Here is a 15,312-nt window from a genome sequence, read left to right on the forward strand (position 1 = left end):
TTGCTGGTCTTCCCCAGTATGGCACCATGAGGTCAAATGCTCTACAAGATATTGACCAATCTACTGGGTCTAGAATCTGCCGGCTTAAAAAAAATTGGTCTGCACATTTTCCACTCCTGCTACTTGGGCTGTGGACAGTACGTAGAGGCAGGCTTCTGCCTACTTGAACAATACTTGAGCCTCCAGATGTGATGGAGTGTTTCTGGTGCCTCCTTATCTGTTCACATAAGGTACCATGGAGGCATTGTTAGAGAACACTTTGACTGACTTGCCTTCCAGGTACGTCTCCAATGTCCTTAATGCTAGTTAAATGGCTCACAGTTCCAGATGATTTATGGACCATTTTTTCTGATGGAGAGTCCATCAGCCTTGTACCAGTTGACTACAGCAATTGGCCTTCCAGTCAAAAAAGCTGCCATTGGTTGTTAGAATCAACCATGAGTAGATACAGAAAAGGCATGCCCTTGGATAAGAGTCTGCTCGGAGCCATCAGCACAAGCTGTTCCTTACATATCCTGCTCCGGGAAAATGCCACTGGAGAAAACATAAGAATAGCCTTACTGGGTCAGACCAATGGTCCATCAAGCCCAGTAGCCCATTCTCACGGTGGCCAATCCAGGTCACTAGTAACTGGCCAAAACCCAAGGTGTAGCAATATTCCATGCTACCAATACAGGGCAAGCAGTGGCTTCCCCCTTGTGTTTCTCAATAACAGACTATGGATTTTTTCTCCAAGAACTTGTTCAAACCTTTCTTAAAATCAGTTAGGCTGTTCGCTATTACCACATCCTCTGGCAGCATGTTCCAGAGCTTAACTATTCTCTAAGTAAAAAAATATTTCCTCCTATTGGTTTTAAAAGTATTTCTGTGTAACTTCATCGAGTGTCCCCTAGTCTTAGTAATTTTTGATGGAGCGAAAAATCAATCCACTTGTACCCGTTCTATTCCACTCAGGATTTTGTAGATTTCAATCATATCTCCACTCAGCCGTCTCTTTTCCAAGCTGAATAGCCCTAACCGTTCTAGTCTTTCCTGATACGAGAGGAGTTCCATCCCCTTTACCATCTTGGTCGCTCTTCTTTGAACATTTTCTAACGCCACTATATCTTTCTTGAGATAAGGAGACCAGAATTGAACACTATACTCCAAATGAGATCGCACCATGAAGCGATACAAGGACATTATGACATTTTTAGTCTTGTTAACCATCCCTTTTTTAATAATTCCCAGCATCTTGTTTGCTTTATTGGTTGCCGCCACACATTAGGCGGAAGGTTTCATCGTATTATCTACAATGATACCCAGATCCTTTTCTTGGACACTAACACCCAAGGTGGAGCCTAGCATCCGGTAACTGTGATTCAGGTTATTCTTCCCAATGTGCATCATTTTGCATTTGTCCACACGAATTTCATCTGCCACTTGGACACCCAGTCTTCCAATTTCCTAAGGTCCGCCTGCAATTTTTCACAATCCGCATGCGTTTTAACAACTTTGAACAGTTTAATGTCATCTGCAAATTTAATCACCTCACTCGTCGTTCCAATTTCCAGATTGTTTATAAATAAGATAAATAGCACCGGTCCCAGTACAGATCTCTGCTGCACTCCACTGTTTACTCTCCTCCATTGAGAAAAATGACCATTTAACCCTACCCTCTGTTTTCTATCCGATAACCAATTCTTAATCCACAACTGAACTTTGCCACCTATCCCATGACTCTTTAATTTTCTCAGGAGCCTCTCATGAGGAACTTTATCAAAAGCTTTCTGAAAATCTAGATACACTACATCAACCGGATCACCTTTATCCATATGTTTATTCACACCTTCAAAGAAGTAAAGAAAATTGGTGAGGCAAGATCTCCCTCGGCTGAACCTATGCTGACTCCGTCTCATTAAATCATGTTTGTCTACGTGTTCCACAATTTTATTTTTTAGAACCGTGTCTACCATTTTGCCCGGCACTGAAGTGAGGCTTACCGGTCTGAAATTTCCTGGATCTCCCTTGGAGCCCTTTTTAAAAATCTTCAGGTAATGTCACTCGAGCCCAGCACCTGGAGGTATATGGAGCATCGGCCAGAGCCTGATTCTTTGTCAGGACTGGTTCTGTGGCTTGAATGCCTAGTAGCCTTTCTACCATCACTTGGACCTTGGCCTCCTTTTCCATCTGGAGAATCCATAAACAGATCTGTGTATGTGTGAGGAAGGGGGGGGGGGGTTTGAACTTGATGTTGTGACCCACTTTCTCATCTCAATTGCAGAAGCAAAAATTCTAGAGGATAGTGCACCACTGTGGAAGGAGGCAGAATTAAAAGATGTGATTCAAGTTTCAAGTTTTATTTAAAATTTGATTCTAACACTAAGCAGCATTTCTAAGCAATGTAGATCAATAAAAGTGGGGGACATGATTGTACACATACAGTAGACTCACATAGACATAATTAAACTAACTCAAAAACATAAGGAAAGAGGGAGAAACTACAATATTTATAGTAAAGAGAGACATTTAAGGATTGAACAAAAGGTATGGGTATATAAAAATGAGTAGTACTAAAAAAAATATCACTGATCAACAGAACAGCAAAAGAAAGCTGGCTATGCTCTAATCATAAATATCGAAAGCGTCCCTAAAGAGGAAACTTTTAAGGGAACCTTTAAATCTATTATAGTCTCCTCCCTAAGATAGATAGATAAGCAGTTGGGGGGCTGTAACTGAGAAAATCTCTGTACATTGATGACCTTCAAGGAGGGAATGGATAACAGGTGTTGTTCAATTATCTTAGTCTCCTTGATGGAGTGCATGGAAGAAGGAATCTAACAAGAAAAATGGGTGAATTTGTTGATCGAATTTTGAAGATTAAGATAACATCCTTCTGCAACAACTTGCAACCAGGGGATAGTCACCTAATGTACAGACTACTTTGTTTATGTAATAGAACTTTGAAGACCAGTTAAATGTTTAAAAGCAGGACCTGCTACTTACACACCAGCAGACTGAGAGATAAAATTTATATTTGTGAAGGGCAATTTTATAACTGATAGTCTGAACATAAGAATAGCCTTACTGGGTCAAAACAAAGGTCCATCAAGCCCAGTAACCCATTCTCACAGTGGCCAATCCAGGTCACTAGTACCTGGCTGTGACAGAGTGTATGAAACCCTGCCGTTTTCCCAGCTTGACAATGCTGGTCAGACTCGGAGTGAACCTCAGGAAAACCCGGCACTGCTCCTCCTGGCTAAATTGTCTCACAACCACAACAGCAGTAAGAAAGAGTTTTCCTCAGGAAGTGGGAAGTGACTCAAGGGAACTTAAAAGGCCGAGCCAGACCCAGGAGGAGAGGTGTGCTAGAGGGAACCTAGGAGCTGGAGAAGCTGCTTGGAAGGACTAGGCACTGACAGAGTTTGTAGGAGATAAGACACTACTGCATTTAAAAACCTGTCTTTGTTCAGTGCATGCTAAGACCTGGGATATAATGCTTCCTAACTGTTCCCTGCACATGGAATAAAAGACTGTTTGGGGTGTGGCACGTCCTATGGAGAAGAGGACTTTTGTTTGAGAAAGACTGAGGAAAAGCTTAACTGTTTCCTTTTAAAGAACACAAACTTATAGGAGCCTGTGAAGGAACAGGCTCTGCACTACTGTTGAATAAAAAAGTTTTTTTCTTGAATGCCCAAAGTGTGGTCTGTCCGTCCAGCTATGTAATCCTTCTCCTGAACAAGCTGCCCCACTCTATCATACTGACCAAAACCTACAATAGCAACATTCCATGCTACCAATCCAGAGCAAGCAGCAGCTTGCCCCATGTCTTTCTCAATAAGAGACTATGGACTTTTCCTCCAGGAAATTGTCCAAACCCTTCTTAAAACCAATCCGCTCTCACCACAACCTCTGGCAATATGTTCCAGAGCTTAACTATTTTCTGAATGAAAAATATTTCGTCCTATTGCTTTTAAAAGTATTTCCCTGTAACTTCATCAAGTGTCCCCTAGTCTTTGTCATTTTTGAGAGTGAAAAATCAATCCACTTGTACCCATTCTACTCTATTCAGGATTTTGTAGACTTCAATCCTATCTTCCCTCAGCCATCTCTTTTCTAAGCTGGAGAGCCCTAACCTATTTAAGTCTTCCCTCATACAAGAGGAGTTCCATACCCTTTATCATCTTGGTCGCTCTTCTTTGAACCTTTTCTAGCGCCGCTATATCTTTATTGAGTTAAAGAGACCAGAACTGAATGCAATACTCCATGTGAGGTCGAACCATAGAGCAATAAAGAGGCATTATAACATTCTTAGTCTTGTTAACCATCCCTTTTTAAATAATTCCTAGTATCTTGTTTGCTCTTTTGGCCGCCACCACACATTGGGCGGAAGTTTTCATCGTATTGTCTACAATGATACTCAGATCCTTTTCTTGGGTTCTAACCTAGCATCCAGTAACTGTGATTTGGGTTATACTTCCCAATCTGTATCACTTTGCATTTGCCCATATTAAATTTCATCTACCACTTGGGACACCCAATCTTCCAATTTCCTAAGGTCCGTCTGCAATTTTTCACAATCTGCATGTGCTTTGACAACTTTGAACAGTTTAGTGTCATCTGCAAATTTAATTACCACACTCATCGTTCCAATTTCCAGATAATTTATAAATAAGTTAAATAGCACCAATCACAGTACAGATCCCTGCGGCATTCCACTGATTACTCTCCTCCATTGAGAAAAATTACCATTTAACACTACCCTCTGTTTTCCATCTGATAATCAATTCCTAGTCCACAAATGAACTTTGTCACCTATCCCATGACTCTTTAATTTTCTCAGGAGCCTCTCATGAGGAAGTTTGTCAAAAGTTTTCTGAAAATCTAGATACACTACATCAACTGACTCACCTTTATCCACATATTCAAAGAAATCAAGCAAATTGGTGAGGTAAGATCTCCCTCGGCTGAACCCATGCTGACTCTGTCTCATTAAATCATGTTTGTCTATGTGCTCCACAAATTTATTTTTTATAATTGTTTCTACCATTTTGTCTGGCACTGAATTTAAGTGCTCTTTGCATATACTATGTATATAATATTAGCAATTACATGTGCAAGTCTACACATGCCTGTGAAGGTGCCAGCAAGGTACCTAAGTGCTAGTCTATGAGGGAGACATATGCATGGTCAGAAAATGGGAGGAGCTCCCACTTCACACATATCTTACAGGATATTGTAAGTTATGCATATTCCTGCTGCATTACGTGATCACAATTATACCAGGTCTATAGCTGTAAGGTACAATGATCCTGGGTAATACTAGTATTTTATAATAGAATCTGGGCACCCAGATGCCACTATAAAATAGGCTCTTACAGCATGGCATCAGGGGGTCTAAACAGAGGTGCCTGCTTATAGAATTGCACTCTTGATGACTGAATTTTGCCACTAAATGTATAACTTTTTCACCCGTCATTACTTTATCCTAAACTACACCCCTTCTCCTGACCAATAAATGTGGTTGTTTTATGACTGCATAAATGGTTTGTTTGTTTTTTGTAATATCAGTCTCACAGTTTATATATAAATGACCATAAAAGAACTAGAACACAGATGTGTTTAACTCACTAATATTAATGCATAGCTTATATACTCATGTATGTTCAATAATCACCATTTCACTGCTGATTTAATTTAAGAAAGGTTTAAATACATAATGTGAAAGTACAGCTAAGGGAAATTAAGTTAGTGAAAGAAGGTCTTTCTGACATTCTTGAACAAGGAAATTTTGTGAAAGTTCTTTCATTCTCTACCGTAGTTTTGTACATCATCTGAGAGCATTCCAAAGCTCACAAATTCATCTAAGTCTGACCTACTGGCCAAATCATCATTGCCAAAGTAAAGCTCTACAGGGAAAGTTAAGAATGTTCAGAATCTATGATACATCAGAAATACCTTGTGCAAATCCAATTATCTTTTCCCGATAAACATTTGCATATAGCAGCTGCACCACAACAACATTCTTTGAGGCTTAAAAAATGGAAAAGACTTCTAAGTAATACTGTTATTTGCTGACTACAATAAATGAATGGAAGTTGAATTTACCTCCTTTGTTCTGCTCCTTGATTTTAAAAAAATTATTTAACTTTCTGCCACTTCATTCTATTTTAACAAAGAATAAATTATGTAAAACATGAAAAATGTTGAAAATAACATTTTCTACTGACAAGCAGGATGGATTTAGGCACACAAGTGAGTGATGTCATATGAAACTGCTGGAATGGAACTGCTCTCTCAGAGCTTAGAGAACTTAATGAAAAGTTGTGAGAATGTTCAGCCCTTCTCACTCGACATGTCGACATGTAACAAACCTCTCCCAATGAACTTAATTCATCTGTTGTATTTATTAGTTTTATTCCATATACTGTCAATGCTATTCAACGTTTATTATTCTTGTAAGTACTGTAACTTCCTAAAATGGTGATTTTTTTTTTTCCTGCTCTCTCTATATGGGAAGCTTTCACTTACAAGAATTATATCCACTCTGCCTTGGCTATTGGGGACCCAGTTATGACCTGAAGAACTGCATGGTGATGTTGATAGGTCATAAAGGGGGAAAAGTAAATAGGACTTGAATACTGTTTTTTTAATGGTTACACATTCAAAGTGGTTTTCATATACACAGGTACTTATTTTGTACCTGGGGCAATGGAGGGTTAAGTGTCTTGCCCAGGGTCACAAGATGCAGCCCTGGGATTCGATCCCACAACCTCAGGGTGCTGAGGCAGCAGCTCTACCCACTAGGCCACTCCTTACCTCAGAACTAATAGGCTTTTCCATCTCCGTCATCAGTAGGATCATCTTGATGACATTCTAACTGCAGCTGTGGTATATCAGACAACCCAGGTCAGGAAGGTTTGGTCTCCATAACTCACTTGGCTTGAAACATCACCTCAAGTGAATACCTTTTATCTGTGCAGACACCAGAAAGGTCCGGACAACACTACATTTAACTTAACATAAAAACATAAGAGCTGCCATACTGGGACAGACCTTAGGTCCATCAAGCCCAGTATCCTGTCTCCAACAGTGGCCAACCCAGGTCACAAGTACCTGGCAAGATCCCAAAAAGTAAAATATATTTTATGCTGCTTAAAATAAGCAGTGGATTTCACCACTTCCATCTTAATAATGGCTTTTGGCCTTTTGTTTTTTGAAATTATCTGCTTTCACCACATTCTCCAGCAATGAAATCCAGACTTTAGTTTATACCTTGAATTAAGAAATATTTTCTCCCGTTTGTTTTAAATCTACTACTTAGTAGCTTCATTACATGCCCCCTAGTCCTAATATTTTGGAAAGAGTGAACAAGCGACTCAATCTACCCATTCCACTCCACTCAGTATTTTGTAGACCTCTGTCATATCTCCCCTGAGTTGTCTCTTCTCCAGGCAAAAGAGCTCTAGCCGCTTTAGCCTTTCCTCATAGGAAGTTGTCCCATGCCTTTTATCATTTTCATCGCTCTTCTCTGTACCTTTTCTAATTCTGCTATATCTTTTTTAAGATGCAGCAACCAGAATTCCACACAGTATTTAATGTGCGGCCACACCATGGAGCCAGTGGCATAGTAAAAGGGAAGTGGGCCACATCAGATGCCATTTTGTGTTATCTTGGGGAATTGGGCTGCATCAGATACAAGACCAGGATGTGACATCAGAAGGGAGCCAAGGCCGACATGAGCAGAAGGTGGAAGATGCTGCGTGCACTGGCAAACATTTCAAGAGGTACATGGGGGGCACTTGAGCAGCAGGGAAAAGTAGGAAGAACATGGCGCAGCGATGCTGGGCATTACCTCTCCGGGTGCCTCTCTCTTTCACTAAGCCACTGGAATACAAATACATTATAACATTTTCATCTTCTTTTTCCATTCCCTTCCTGATAATTCCTAACATTCTATTTCCTATCTTAGCCACCACCGCACACTGAGCTGAGGGTTTCATCATATCCTCAACAATGACACCTAGATCCTTTTCCTCAGTGGTGACTCCTAACGTGAAACCATGTATGAAATAGCTATAGTTCTGATTCCTCTTTTCCAACATGCATCACTTTATACTTGCTCACATTAAAAGTCATCTGCCATTTTGACGTCCAGTCCCCACATAACGCACAGCTCATAGCTGAGCACTTAGCAACATATAAGATACAAATTCAGAACAAACACATGCAATTAGCAACAACAAATACGGTAAACACACAGGTTTTCTTCCATCAGTAATAGACCAGCTCACTCAAAGCTTCCCTTGCACAAGTTGATGCAGGGTTTCAACAGGTAGTTTCTTCTGTGCAATCAACTTGCACATGGCCTGTGCAGTCTCAGTGCAGCGACATTGCACACAGACAGCTCAAGTCTTCCCTCTCACTTAACACCACAACACTTATTTGAATTGGTTAATTTTTTAAATTAGTTTTATGCATGTTGTTTTTGTTGGCTTTTACTTGATCTAAACGTATATGTTATATGTATTCTGCTTAGAATACTGAGCTAAAGTAGGTTATAAATACAGGCAGTCCCCAGTTTAAATACACCCAACTTACGTCAAACTTGTACTTATGAACCGGGGTCCTGTGTCTCTCCCCTTCCTGTGACAATGCACCCCTTCTTCCTCCCTCCCTCTCAAAATGCTACCCTCTCATCCCTTCGGTGTTTCAACGCGCCCCTCATCATCTTTCCCCAAGTTCAGTGTACCAAATTCGTGCCTCTCGTGGGTGTTTACCTCCTCTGACCAGTTCTCTCCTTCCGTCGCACTTTGGAAAGCCACAGTTGCTGGTTCCTGCTTGCAGCTCGCGGCTGACTCGGAAGTGAGGGAAGGCTTCAGGGTCAGCCACAAGCTGGGAGGAGAGAGCCAGCCATGGAAGGTAAACACCCGCGAGAGGCACAAATTTGGGCCGCTGAATGGAGGGAAAGATGACAAGGGGCATGTTGGGACATCGACGGGAGGAGGGTCACGTTTTGACAGGAAGGGAGGAAGAAAGGGTACGTTAGCACAGGAAGGGAGAAGCAGGGTTGCACTGGGACACAGAAGGAAGGGAGGGAACACAAACTTCAGACAAAGGAGGGAAAGAAGAAGGGAGCATGAACTTGGGACACAGAATGGAAGGAGAGAGGGGGGAGCATGAACTTGGGACATTGGATGGAAGAATGGAAGAAATGAAGGAAAGAGATGCTGAGGTGGGGGAATAGAAAGGGAGAATTGTTGGGCAAGGGGTCTGAGTGAGAGGGAAAGAGAGATGGTGCAAATGGGGAAATGAAGAAAGTGGTGAATTGTTGGGCATAGGGAGGGAGAGAGAAATATTGGACATGTGGTGGGAGAGGCGTGAGATACAGATGCTTGGGGAAGAAAAAACTGAGGGAGAAATGTCAGAAGTGGTGTTGGAGAGGTAACAGTGGGATGGATGAAGAGCAAAAGTAAGTATAAACCTATCTTTTCTTTCTATTTAAACTACAGTGCTTTATTTTAAGGACTGTTTCTTTAATGCTTTTATAGACTGTGTACTGTACAGGATCCGAGTTCAACTTAAGAACGGTTTAAAAAACAAAACCCGTTATTAACTCGGGGACTGCCTGTACTTGAATAAATAAATAAGTCACAGCCTAGCTCTTAGCAGGACTATGCATCAAAAACCCAAGTGCAGAAGTCCAGCCCTGGGCTGCGTTCCTGCAGACTTCTATTGTACAGCCACCAGATGAAAGCACTCCTTCCTTTTCTGTGCAGCACCAGCAGCTTCAATGCCAAAACTATTTTATGGAGATGCTGCCATCTTATCTCTTTTTGAGATGTGTGGGTCACTACAGGAAGGATTCTTCAAGAGTAGTGCTCCCTTATCAGTTGTGAACTGGATCAGACTAGGTGAACAGCCTTAGGGATTGTAATACTATATGGGCTTCTTTTTATTGTAAATCACCTTAAACCTATTAACCTACATCACCTTATAACCTACATTATTAAGCATTTGCACTGCCAGAGACTGGTACATTGATTTGTTACATGAGTAAGTAACATTTGACAATGGTGCTCTAGTTAATGTTGCTGTCTAAGGAGTATGTTATCTTGACATAAGGGAGTTGAATATTCTGTCTATACTTTTCTTTTTGTAATTGTTAGGTTTATTGACCTTGAATGTAATCTTTTGAAAATCGTTTAGCTCTATGGTTAATGTCACTGTTATTTCATGCTAAAACTTAATAAAAATGCATTGAAAAAAACTGCAAAAAAAAAGTGCCAAAATATATTTAAAATCACAAAAGCTGGGAAGTTGTAAAAGCTGTGAATCTCTTCATTTTACCTGTAGTGTAAGACGTTTTACTGCATCCCACACTATTCCAATAAATTCTTTCATTCTTTCTTCTGGACTTCTGCAGCACTCAGAGAAGTTTGGCATGACTTTCACAGGGACTGACAAAGGGCGTGATTCTAGAGAAAAAACAAATGAAAACGTGACACTTCAGACCTGACAACTCACATACTATTCCACTTAAACTATTCAGATACCTATGTAGATGCTATTAAATATGGAAAAGTAAGCAACTATAAAGCACAGTTATTTACCGTAACAGGTGTTATCTGAGGTCAGCAGACAGATATTCTAACATGTGATGTCACCCATGGAGCCTGGCACGAAAAGTGTAAAAGTGTATGTCATTTTAAGCTTTAGAAGCTTTAAGACCACCCGCACTGTGCATGCGCAAGTGCCTTCACACCCAATGCTGGCTTGCAAAGCAGTCAGTTCTATGCCCAAGTGAAGAAGCCAACCAGGAGAGGTGGGTGGGACATGAGAATATCTGCCTTCTGTCCCCAGATAACACAGTAAATAACTGTGCTTTATCCCAGGACAAACAGGCAGCATATTCTCACATGTGGGGCTCCCTAGCTTACGAAATGGTATTGGCCTCTAAATAAAACACAAATAGGAAGGTCTACATTCAAAAGGTATATATATTGTCCTATTCGAACAGGCAGAGCAAGGGAAGAAAAAGAAAAGAGAATAATAAGAGGCATATAACCTGTCCTTCAAAAGAAGAAAGGGTAACAAGGTAAGAACAGTAATGTGTAGTGAGGCTCTAAAAATGGAGATGGCCTCAGAACAGCAGGCTAGTCCAAATATAAGTGAGGAAGATGCCAGAAGGACTCAAGGAGAAAAGCAGAAAGGGTAATAGAAAAAATGGCACATATAGGAGTGTCAGACTAAAAAAAAAAATCCCCTAAAGCCATCCGTTTTCTCTTGAGAAGACAGGAAGTGAGAACCAAAAATTGGAAAAAAAAGGAAAAGAAAGGATGGTTCCTGTTGAATAGACTAATGTCGTAGGATGAAACCGGGAACAAAAGCATAGAAAGGAGAGAAATTCCGTACTATGGACGTTAGCAGAGAACTGAAAAGAAAGACTATCTGACTGAAGATTAAGTCATGTATGAACTGTTCTGTTAGAGGGCTTTGTGAGAGCTCTGGAATGTCTTGTAAAAAGAACAGAACCAATGGAAGAAAACAGAGGAGAAGCAGTTCTTCTCACAATATATGCTGAAATGAAAACCAGTTGAGAAGGGACTGAATAAACAGTGAACATAACTATTTTTCCTAGCCATCTGGTCACTCCAGACCTTGCTTCCATAGGACTACATTTCTTTCTGGCTTTACTCCTGTTCTGATTGAATCCACATTCTTGGTTGCTCTCTTCATTGCACCTTTCCTACCAATTCTTTGAATGAGAAAAGGTCCTATTTCTCTTCATTAGCATTCCGATGTCTGAGCTCTGTACTCTGTGTTTCTCTCAGTACAGCCTGTAACCAGATTCTTCACAAAAATTTGTATATTCTACTCTCTTAAATTTCGAACCTACTGCTTCATTGGAAAGTGCAGGTTATACTTAATATTAGGGAGCCATAAGTAGAGAAATATATGACAGACATATAGAGAAACAAGGTGAGATTTTTAATAGAGAAAAGGTCTCAACTGGAAATAACAAGTATTCATTCCTGATAGAAATATAGAAGAGGAATGGAGAAACTATGAAGATAGCATTATGACATGCTACATAATAGGTGCCAGTAATTATAAAGGAATAATCGGAATGGAGAAACAATGAAGATAGCATTATGACATGCTACATAATAGGTGCCAGTAATTATAAAGGAATAATCAGAGTATCATGCAAGGTCTAGAAATTTTGCAGCCAGACCAGATATGAATACAAGTGAGGCTTGAAAGATGTAATATCATCCTTAATAGGATGTGTTAGTGGCCTGCTCCTCCCTACAGCCACTCCAAGTCCTCCAAGTTGATTAGAATAACAAAGGAATTGGAGTTTTCTTCTTATGTCTTTGTTTTATTTATTAATTTATTTTTTAGGAAGTTTGGAAACCTTAAGAAAGATTAGGAACATCCCACTGGTCTATGCGACAGGGATAGTAAAATTGATGGGTCAGAGGTAGCCAATTTTGAAGAGAGTGGAAATCATCGGTGTAGGCATGGTGATGGGGAGAGATATCTCCCAGCTGTGAAACTTAACATCTTTGACAGATTGTGAAGAGGTGATGTAAGAATCTCCCAGGGAGGTTCATTGAAATCCAATGGCTGAATGAGGTGCTGTAGGTGCAAAATAAGACTCTAATGAAAAGATCTGCAAAGATCGTAGAAAAGAAGAATCCAGATGTGGAACACAATGGAGAGTTTGATCTGTTGTAGCAAAGGAGAACTGTGAAAGACAAATTAATCCACTTTATAGGATCTACACCCAGAGTGGAATCCATTGTCAACAGAAACAGAGTCAATGATCAATAAAAATATTCCCAAATGGACGAGATCTAAGTCTACACTTCGAGTGGATCCCTTTGTTCAGAAGCTTAGAAAGGTGAGAAACCGAGTTGCTATGATGAGTAAAATAGGAATCCATCTTTACAAGCTCTACACTTGATGGATTCCTTTGAAAGTACAGAGACAGAAAGAAGCAGAAGAGGTATTCCATGATTAGTAGGCTCTTTATGAAGTAACACCTCTGACATACAGGATTGTTCATCTTTAAAAAAAAAAGTCTCTAGCCTTAGTGGATTCTTCCCAGTTGACTGAAGTCTGGAAGTTCTGGCAGGCAATGAAATGGAATATATTGCTCAAAACCAGCCAAGTTCTATATGATCTGTCTGAGATAAAAGGACAGAGTAGTTGAAATTGAGAACTCTGTTAGTCAATGTAGGTCTGACAAAGATGGCGTTCAAACTTATCCATAGTACAGCTGTCACGTCTTGGAGGTTCAATGGCTTAGACTCTGGAGCTGGAGGCTTTGGATTTAACCAGCAAAGACTAATGTGACCATTGCGGTTTATCAAGACCTGGAAAGAAATGTATACTGCTAAAGTCAGCCCGGTACCGAGGGAGACATGGAAGCACCATGAATAATATTTATTTATTCATTCAATTCAATTTTCTATACCGTTCTCCCAGGAGAGCTCAGAACGATTTACATGAGTTTATTCAGGTACTCAAGCATTTTTCCCTGTCTGTCCCGACAGGCTCACAATCTATCTAATGTTCCTGGGGCAATGGGGGGATTAAGTGACTTGTCCAGGGTCACAAGGAGCAGTGTGGGTTTGAACTCACAACCCCAGGGTACTGAGGCCGAGGTAAACATAGCTTTGGTATCGAGTCTCGATGTGGGTAAATAACAGAGCAGGATGGATCGTACCGAACAGAGTCCAATGCTAAAGCTGTGTCTGTACTGAAGGTAAAATAGGGGCATCAAGGCCAAAATTATAGTAAGCCATTCACAATACAGATGCTCTGTATATGGGGAGAGATTGCACCGGTACACTAAGGGCTAAGAAGCTGGTACCATAGGTGCCACAGGTATCAAACAGTTGAAAACCCCAATGGACAGAGCGCTGCAGAACTGACAGCCTGCATCAATGATGGATGACGTTAATGCTAGGCATGCATCAAGTGACTAGATGCTGAAAATGCCAGTGAAGCTGGTGATGATATCAATGAATTGTCGATGCTCTCTGGTACCAAAGGGAATTGAAACAACTCAGAAGATCAATCTGTGGAAAGGTGGCACTGGTACCGTATGCTGCTCAGCTGATACCACAGGGGCAGCAGGGTGTCAAAGTGCTGGTAACCTCAAGAAGAGGCACACTTCAGAAATGACAGCCTGCATCGATGGGGTCGAGGAAAGGTATGTATCAAGAGACATAATGCATTAATGCTCATGACGCTTTATGATGTTGATGGAAGAAGTCAATGTTGATGAATCGGTACCACAGAAAAAAGTCCAACTTGCCTGGTACCTGACCCCAGGCCTAGTATCTTCTAACAGAAAGAAAATGCAGGAACAAAATATATAAAAACATTTGTTTGGTAAGGCATTTATTCTTCTTCGTTTTGTTTTTTAGCCCTGGAAGATAGGGAAGAGATCCAGCAGAAAGACCAATAGCACGGGTTGAGTGATAAGAAGGCCGAAAAGCCATTGACGCTTTCAGTAAGGACAAAGGCTGAAAAAAAGGCCTACAGGCCCCAAAATGAAAATAAAGAAATTTACATGAAATGTAAAGGATGTAAAAGAAAGAAATAATGAAAAATACAAAGTGGGAAGGCAAACTTGATTAGACAAAGTTTAGATATGTGTTCTTCAATCTGCGGAAAATGAAAAACTGACAACCTCGCAAACCGGCATCAGGTGGGAAGACACTCAAACTTTTATACTGTCCATACCGGACTCTGTGGATAACGTCACCCATGTTGCTTGCTTGTCCTGGAATAATCATATTTCTTTTTTTTTAAATGCCACCGTAAAGCACCTAACACATGCCTACATTGCAGATATACATGAGCCCTAAAGCTTGTGTGTCTGTATCTATATTTTGCAAGTTCATGCATAAGTTACAGCATGTTATAATTTATGTGCACACAAGTGTACTGTAACTAAACTCCACTCGTGCAAAATGTGTGCATTTAAAGGTTAGTACTTAATAAGAGATTATTTACATTGTATGTGACCAAATACACATGGAATCAGTGTTCTCCCTAGGTTCTTTAAGCCGGGCAGTCCGCCCGGATAATTTAGATGACCGCCCGGCTACCATCCGCTTGTGAATTCTGCTGCTGCCACCCCTGCTCAACATTTTATAAAAAATACGGTTTGAAGATTTCACAGCCTTAGCCCGTAGCGAACTTATGCTCCAGGGCTCTAACGTGTGCGTGCCGGCTTCCCTTCTCTTCCCTCCGAAACCGGAAGTTATGTCCGGGGTGGGGGGAAGAGAAGGGAAGCCGGCACGCACATGT

The 15,312-nt window shown here is 40.7% G+C and overlaps 1 protein-coding gene across 8 annotated transcripts in view; it reads right to left on the reverse strand.

Annotated features, from left to right (window-relative positions):
* VPS13B (vacuolar protein sorting 13 homolog B) overlaps nucleotides 1–15,312 on the reverse strand; it is a 1,237,203-nt gene that overhangs the window by 708,280 nt on the left and 513,611 nt on the right. For all 8 annotated transcript variants that reach the window (XM_033933145.1, XM_033933154.1, XM_033933146.1 and 5 more), the window contains one exon: nucleotides 10,330–10,457. In XM_033933145.1, the coding sequence (XP_033789036.1) occupies nucleotides 10,330–10,457 (128 nt within the window). The remainder of the gene's footprint in view (nucleotides 1–10,329; nucleotides 10,458–15,312) is intronic.

Source organism: Geotrypetes seraphini, chromosome 2, assembly GCF_902459505.1.
Source record: "Geotrypetes seraphini chromosome 2, aGeoSer1.1, whole genome shotgun sequence".
Classification (NCBI taxonomy): domain Eukaryota; kingdom Metazoa; phylum Chordata; class Amphibia; order Gymnophiona; family Dermophiidae; genus Geotrypetes; species Geotrypetes seraphini.